Below are 8,116 nucleotides of genomic sequence, written 5' to 3' on the forward strand. Positions count from 1 at the left end.
TTTGTACAAGTTTAGCTCTTTACATTGAGGAAATAAACAGTCTGCTTCCTAAATGTGGCTCGTTACATTTACAAAATTGAGCCCATTTTTAAAAACAGGGTGGCACATGTTAATCAGCTGAAACTCCTAAACCCTTCATCCAATTTTAATGTGGATACCCTCAGATAAAAGCTGAAAGTCTGAACTTCAACTGCATCTGATTTTTTTTGTTTAAAATTCATTGTGGCAATGTCTAGAACCAAAATTTGAAAAATGTTGTCTCTGTCAAAATATATATGAACATAACTGTATTATGTTAGAGGTAGGCCTATGAAAATAGTTACTACAGGCATCATAAGCTCCTTTAAAAAAATTATGTGGGCGTTGCATGATCGTCACATTGGAGATATGGTGGTGGAGGATGAGGAGAAGGATAAGGAGAAGGATGACATGAAATAGATGAAATCCTTATGTGCATATTCATGCCTGGTTGTGAAGGGGTGCATGGGAATATACTTTCCAAAAAAAAACACTTGTATTTGATTTTATGTTCCGCTGTCATCATCCAATGGAGTCGAGAAGTCTGGCACAAACCAGTCTTTGTTCATTTTGATAAAAGTCAGCCTGTCAGCATTTTCAGTTGACAGGCGCATGCGCCTATCCGTTATAATAACCCAGGTGGCACTAATAACCTGCTCTGACAAAATGCTAGTGGCAGGCCAGGACCTCCACCGCATAGAGAGCCAGTTCATGCCCTGTGTCCAGCTAGGATACCCAATAGTTGAAAGGAGCAGAGGAATCATGGAGGATTCTGGTACGGTCAGTAAGGTACTCCTTCAGCATCTTCCAAAACTTTTCCCTCTTTGCAAGTGTACCACACGTATCGTGGCCTGGGCACTGGGAGAGTCTGAGAAAACTGTCCCAGAACTTTTGCAGTGTTCCCCTGCCTCTGGTTTGTGTCTCCCTCACCTGTACTCCTTGGTTGTCCAAGGAACTGTGACCTCTGCCGCCAGCGTTGTCAGTTGGGAATTTTTTTAATAATTCTACAACAAGCGCCTTCTGGTACTGCAACATTTTATTACTCCTGTCCTCCGTGGAAATAAGAGACAGACATTTCTCCTTGTAGCATGGGTCTAGAAGTGTGACCAACCAGTAATTACAGTTGCCCAAAATACGTACAATGCGACAGTCACAGGAAAAGAAGCTGAACATAAACTCAGCCATGTGTGCCAGACTGTCTACAGCCAAGACTTCCCTGTCCCCACCAAGAGGACAACTGTCCATGTTCGCCTCCTCATCTTGCTCCTGGTCCTTCTCCTCATCCTCCCCCCTCAACAAGCCATCCACACTGAACAGACAGTATGAATGTTGTGTGGGTGGTACCATCTGTAGCACAGGAAACCAGATCCTGTTCCTCCTCTTCATTATCACCTAATCCGCGTTGAGATGAGATGAGGCTAGGACGTGTAGCATCACCCTATATATAGTTCCTTGCTTCATCTCATTAGTAGTGTTGAGCGAATTTGTTTGGCATTTCAAATTTGTGTTCATGTTTAGGTTTCCGGCTTGTTCACGCCAAAAAATTGGCTTCGCCCACAAACATCCCTGATTTGCCACTGCCACGCTGTCACGCAGATGTTATCTGCATGACAGCGTGGCAAATCAGTGGTGTTCATGGGCGACATAATTAGGGTGCTTTTTGTGCTCCCTCAGCAGGCACAGTTTCTTGCCCACAGCCTTGACCTATGCGTCCACTTCCTTGTCCCTTACCACATTCCTTGCCCATTTTAAATGGAGTTTAAAATTTTGCAGCTTGCAAAAAATTGTTTGGATTAATACCGCAGTATTTGATCACGTCTGATGACTAATTCTTTTGCCCAGTGATGGTACACTGATGCTCAGTAAAAAACTGTGGCTATGTTTTGGACACATAAGTAGAAGACTTGAAATGGAGTATAAAATTTTGCAGCTTCCAAAAAAAAGCAGGATTAATACTGCAGTAATATTTAACCACCTGAGATGATGGACAAGTTTCTCTGCTTGCACTATACAGTGCAAATTAACAAATCTGGCTGTATGCTGCTAACAAGCAAATGGAGAAGTAAAAATGGTATATTATATTGCTTTTCACCAAAATTATCAGGATTATGAGCAAAAAGAATATTATCAGCCCTGATATCTAGGGCTATTGATAGGAGTTCCAGCAGCAGAAAGAACATGCAGTTTACCCTATTCTGTGCTACACTAGGTCTCCACAAACTTTGCCTAACTAGTTCTAATAGAAGGATTAACATTCTTTAGAATGAGCCCTTACAAGTACTGTTAGAGTAGATTAATAAAAGTGGTGTGGAATCTCTGTTTAAAATAAGTGCCAATTCTCTCCCTCGCTCAGCTGCAGCTCTCCTGACTCTGCCTGTTTGACCAGTAGACTGTGACGAGCATAGGGTCCTGGATCTTATATAGACCGGATGACGCTATGCAGCCAGCCAATCACTGTAATACCACAACCAATATGGCAACAGCATTACCGTGACTGTCACGCAATCCGTGCATGGTAATTGGCTGCCTGATATGCGCCCAACATGCGTGGTGGGGACTCGAGCTCTCACCTGAACATTTAAAAAATACTCACCAAGCAAAGAGCATCTCAAGCACTGTGATGCTCGGGCGAGTAACGAATAGTGGAGAGCATGCGCCCTCATCACTAATAGACACTTATTCTTTAAATAAGGCACTGCCATAAAAATGCTAATTAAAAGAGAATGTACAAGTCTGTGCAAATAACTGCATCCATAAATTATTTAAGGCAGACCTGTGATCAGGATTGTGTAATGGCGAGTTGGCACCATTACAATGATTAAAATGATAAATTGGTTAATGAAATCCATCCTGTGGTTCTGGTTTAATCTTTATTTGCAGATTGGAGATAATTAGATTCCTGTGCTACAGGGGCGGCCTGTGAGCGGGGATGTGGGTGATGCTTTCACTGGTGCTGCGTTCTCATATTCATCATTTTGGCTTAAATGACAAGTCACTGATCCTTCAGTGATCTGCCTCCTATTTTAAATAATGCACTTGCACATTTCATATTGTTGTCTCTGAAAAAAGTGGCTTGCGCATAAGCAGTAGCAGCTATTATTTGCTGATAGATGTTATTGTGCATGTGCAGTGGGCATTTTGCCAGAGGTAAAAAAAAAATTCTCCATCAAATCTGCACCGGCGGCCGCACATGCGCAGTAACAGCTATCGCTTGTCAATAAATGCTTCTGCGAATGCGCCATGGCCATTTTTCTGTAGCCAATTTTTTTTTCAGTTCTACAGATTTACTTGCTCTGCTTTTTACCCATGCAGAGTATACACAGCAAGCTGCCAATCAGTGGTGGAGGCGGGATTACACAGAGCTCATGAATATGCTTGACTACCTGGCAGGAGGTTTATTAGTCCCTAATGATAATTTCCTGCTGATAAAACAAAGACTTTTAGAAAACAATAGCAAGCAGCCCATTAAGTGACACATCGCTAGTATTACAGTATTTACAAAAAATGGATGTGTTACAGATGGAGCAAAACAGATGTACCCTTTAGGTTTACAATTATAATTTACAATTTACAACTGCCAAACAATTATTATATTAAATTAGCTTAAAAACATTATTTATTGATATGCTCTAAAAACAGAAAATAAAAGTGATTCTGAGCATATCAATAAATAATGTTTTTAAACTAATTTAATGTAATAATTGTTACATGTTTTCACTCACATTGACTGTTTACCTAGAACCGGACGTAGGATTTTTCCGTGCACCGCACCCATTATGGATGATTGCCCTCACTGCTTATCTGATATGAATTACTCCTCTTTTGAATTTGATTGCACTAACATTACTTCCAGTTTAGAACATTTCAACACCCATTTAAATGAATGGATTCTGTCCAGGCTCATTTTATTTCCATTTTTGTCATCCTAAAATGGAAATACCAACCAACTATATAAACCAAATCTTAGGGTGCTTTGCCATTGCGCTTATTGGCCTCGTTGGGGTTTACATCTGAACCCACAGTAAAAAAACAGGATTTGGTCGTATGCGCCGACGAGGCAATATACTATAATGGTACCGGCAGAGCAAGCGTCCATCATTTTCAGGAGTGTACTTCTACTGGAGGTCAAAACTCAGACCCTGTCTACCACACCTTAATGTCCACCTCAAGTAGGCATTCACGTCCGAAAATGATGCATGTCAGAGCGCACGTTCACTCTGCCGGCACCATTATAGTCTATTGCCCCGTCGGCATACGTCTGAATCTCATTTTTCGGGGGGTTTGTACATCAACCCTGACAGGACCACAGATCAGGTACATAAATGCAATGTGAAAGCACCCTTATAGAGAGTCCAGTTATAGATTCTTGTCTATGAGATAATATGCAGATCTTCTATCAAAGAGAAGCTCTTTCTCACTCTACGTTAAGTGACTTAGTTCCATTTACCCTACACCAGCTGGATCATTAGACATCAACACTCATTGCCAGACCCAGCTTCTTTTTCATTACATGTACGGCTTTCATAATATCTTTATTTCTTAAACTGTAAATAATGGGATTAATCATAGGGGTAAAAACAGTATACAGTAATGACATAATTTTACTGATGTTCAGTGTTTGACCTTTTGTTGGAAAAATATATACACCAAAAATAGTCCAGTAGAATAAGGAGACTACAATGAGGTGAGAGCTGCAGGTGGAGAAGGCTTTCTTTCTACCGGTGTTAGATGGAATTCCTAAAATAGTAAAAATGATTTTACCATAAGATATAACAATGATTATGGTTGGGATGAATACTAAAGGAATACTGATCAAATAGATATCTAGCTGGACTGTAAAGATATTAGAACAGGCAACATCTAGCAATGGGATGAGATCACAGAAGAAATGGTCAAGGATATTAGGTCCACAAAAGTTTAGCATTGATGTTGTTATCATGTCACTCAATGTAATGGAGAGACCTCCCAACCAACAAATAAAGACAAGTTTCACACAATATTTACTTGTCATGATAAATGTATAGTGGAGGGGATTACAAATGGCGACGTATCTGTCATAAGACATCACCGTGAGGATAAAACACTCAAATGCTTCTGAGGAGCAGTAAAAACAATATTGAATTATACAACCAATAACAGTAATGGTCCCTCCATTTTTCAGTAGGATGTGTAGAGTGTTGGGGACAATATCTGTGGTCAACAAAATATCACTGATGGACAGTTGTGAGATGAAGTAGTACATTGGAGTGTGGAAGTTCTTGCTGCTGGAGACCAGGGTGATGATCAGAAGATTCCCACATATTGTCACACAGTAAACCATAAAGAGTAGGAAGAAAAGAATTACTCTTACACTGTGACTAGCTTGAAATCCTAAAAGATAAAATCCGATGACAGTAGTCTGATTTTGTTCCTGTTTAAAAGTAGATTAAAAAAGACAATGATCCGTAAGAGGTCCTTATGATAAGGTCTTTCAGTTTTTAGGGATTAAGCTACAAATTCAAAATATGATGCATTCAAGTCATGCGTATACACAAATTTAACTTTTGTAATAGTTTACCTTTGTATATCTTTGGCTTTTCACGCAGAATTAATATATGCATGCATCTCTCACTATTATTGCAAAAAACACCCTTTACTCAATAGATGATTTGAGGAGGGTCAAAATGTGTTTTCCTTCCAAGCAATCAATTTCAGGTCATCCTTGATGTACTTGTATGCATCCAGCACGTTGTGTATGTCTTGTCAGCTAACCAGCCAAAATCCCTCCTAACCTTTATTTCAAAGATCTCCAGACAGGTGGAAATCCCCTCTTTGAAGGCTACCTACATTTTTACGTGGTCAACCCCAGGTCGCATATGACAAAAGATAGTAACAGTTTATCGTATTCATCCAAAAGTCTATCCAGTTACTAAAAACTGACATTTAGAGAGGTATTCCAGACTAATATTTCCAGAATGGGGCGGTTGCAACATACTCCTCCTAAACTCCTCCTAGCTGCATATTTCTATCAGTCAGTGGGAGTCCCAATGGTCAGACCCTCAATCTAAATTTTATTACTTCTCCTGCAAGTGGAAAGGTGATAAATGTTTAAGGGTGGAAAATTTATTTAAGACTAGAATAAAATATTCCATATTTGTTTAGTCAAATAATAGGAGTGGATTCAAAATGGAGTCAAAGTATCAGTCTTTCCTTTGTACTTTTCCTCCCTATTTTCAAGCCCTTATTAAATAACTGCATCAAAAAGTCATATGATTGCAGAATAATAGATTATTTCATACTCTTCTTTTTAATACTTCAGACGAATATAAACATAAACGGTGCAAATATACTTAGAAAACCTATATGTATATGCATTAGTCGCTGACATAAAATACAAGTTTGGAACATTTCTTCTAGAGGTAATAGAAATGGAAGACATCCGGATGTTGAAGGAAGTTACAGTATATTAGCACCAAAGTAACAGAAAAAATGGGGGTGAAAATGAGACATAGGTCATCCATTAATACTACCTAAAGAAGAATTGTCTCCAAACCTAAATTTTGTCCCAGTGACTGAGTCCTTAATGACCTTTTGGACCAATTCAAGCATCCAAATCTAGTCTCTTGATTAATCATATCCACATACCAGTTGTTGTGCCCATCATTTACCAAAGTAGGTGAACAAGTTTCCAAAAATATTGTGACTTTAGATGTTTTCATGCCAGTTGCAGCCAGCTTGGCAAAGCATGGAAATGGGTGGGACAGGGTGAGTCCAAGCCCACCCATTTAATTCAAGAAAAGTTGTGCCTCTTTACTAGAGTAAATTTGCCAAGTTGGAGTACATTTTTGGTGGCGAGGCACAGCAGTTATAAGCAGTGTGAACCTCTTAAGGAGTTATGTGTCTTTCACAAAAGTGGCCCCATTCATTAAGACTTATGAATCAGACACATTGTCCTTTATTTCATTTACTTCAGTGTTATAAGCTGTGTTTCCCAACTAGCCTACACAGGATCTTTGGGGTTTGTTGAGCCCTGATCGGGGTAGCCAGGAATGCAATGTGATCAGTCGTTTTAATATTAGGAAACACAAATTGATTCCATTCTGCCCAAAGATTCTTTGCCAAGAACCAAACATATCGGAGTAAAGTTACCGCACAGGATAAGAATTTTAGAAAACGTTCTCAAACCTTTCCCAAAAGTCAAAGAGCCATTAGATGTTTCACAGGATGTTTCACAGGAATATTTCCATGTTTCTCTTTCCCCTGTGTTAATAAGATTATACCCACTGTACAATGTATGGCAGGGAACCATTTTTTTTAAAGAAATGATTAACCTGGCATGATATAGAATCACTGTATATGTTATATGAGGACAATTTCTCCAGATCTCCATTTCTAATAGCTCACACATTTGGAAAGAAAAATCCCAAAAATGTGACCAAAACAAAAAACTATTAACTTAAAATATTTAATATTGTTAAAGTGTTTATCAAAATAAGTAACTGCGACAAATCCTGCTCCTCTGCTATCAATCTGATTTCGGGACAGAATATGGAGGACAAACTCATTCTAACTATCAAGTGCTTCCTTTATGTTCATGACGTATCATAAGTAGAAACAATAAAAATGATATTAAATTGATAAAATGATTTATGATTTTAAATATTTGACCTCAGCTATCCACTCATGTCAATACTTACATCAAGAATTTTCATGATCCTTTTTTTTTTTTCCAACACAAATTAAAATTAAATGTGTGAAATCTAAATTTAATTTCTCATAATTTTCCTTTTTTTTTTACTGATGAAAATAATATAGATTTATCTGCTTGTGTGGATTTGTGGGAAAGACAAAGACATTCCATATAGTACAGAGGATAAAGTGCTGCCTGTATTTATATGTATTGTGTTGTGTTCAGTACAGTAATTCTACGATGTTTGTGCACATTTGGGATTTCGTTTGAACTAATCCATTAAGGTTTAATTAAAATAAACTGGTAATTGTTAAGTAGTCTCTCCCTGGATAAAATAGAATTCACAAAAGCACAAGAAATATGCTGTGTAAAATATATTTTGGTTATCTATACAATCTAGTAATAGAAGAACGAATTCATCAAAGCTTT

The 8,116-nt window shown here is 38.4% G+C and overlaps 1 protein-coding gene across 1 annotated transcript; it reads right to left on the reverse strand.

The window, feature by feature from the left end:
- Positions 1-4,483: 4,483 nt before the first annotated feature.
- On the reverse strand, positions 4,484-7,709 carry LOC141167566 (olfactory receptor 11L1-like). Its single transcript, XM_073654956.1, has 2 exons — positions 7,695-7,709; positions 4,484-5,428 (listed from the first exon to the last, which is right to left on the reverse strand). Exons 1-2 carry the CDS (start codon positions 7,707-7,709, stop codon positions 4,484-4,486), a joined length of 960 nt encoding a protein of 319 aa, XP_073511057.1.
- Positions 7,710-8,116: the final 407 nt, after the last annotated feature.

Source organism: Phyllobates terribilis, unplaced genomic scaffold (assembly GCF_046119375.1).
Source record: "Phyllobates terribilis strain yellow unplaced genomic scaffold, ASM4611937v1 Scaffold_11__3_contigs__length_659146591, whole genome shotgun sequence".
In the NCBI taxonomy this organism is placed as follows: Eukaryota; Metazoa; Chordata; class Amphibia; order Anura; family Dendrobatidae; genus Phyllobates; species Phyllobates terribilis.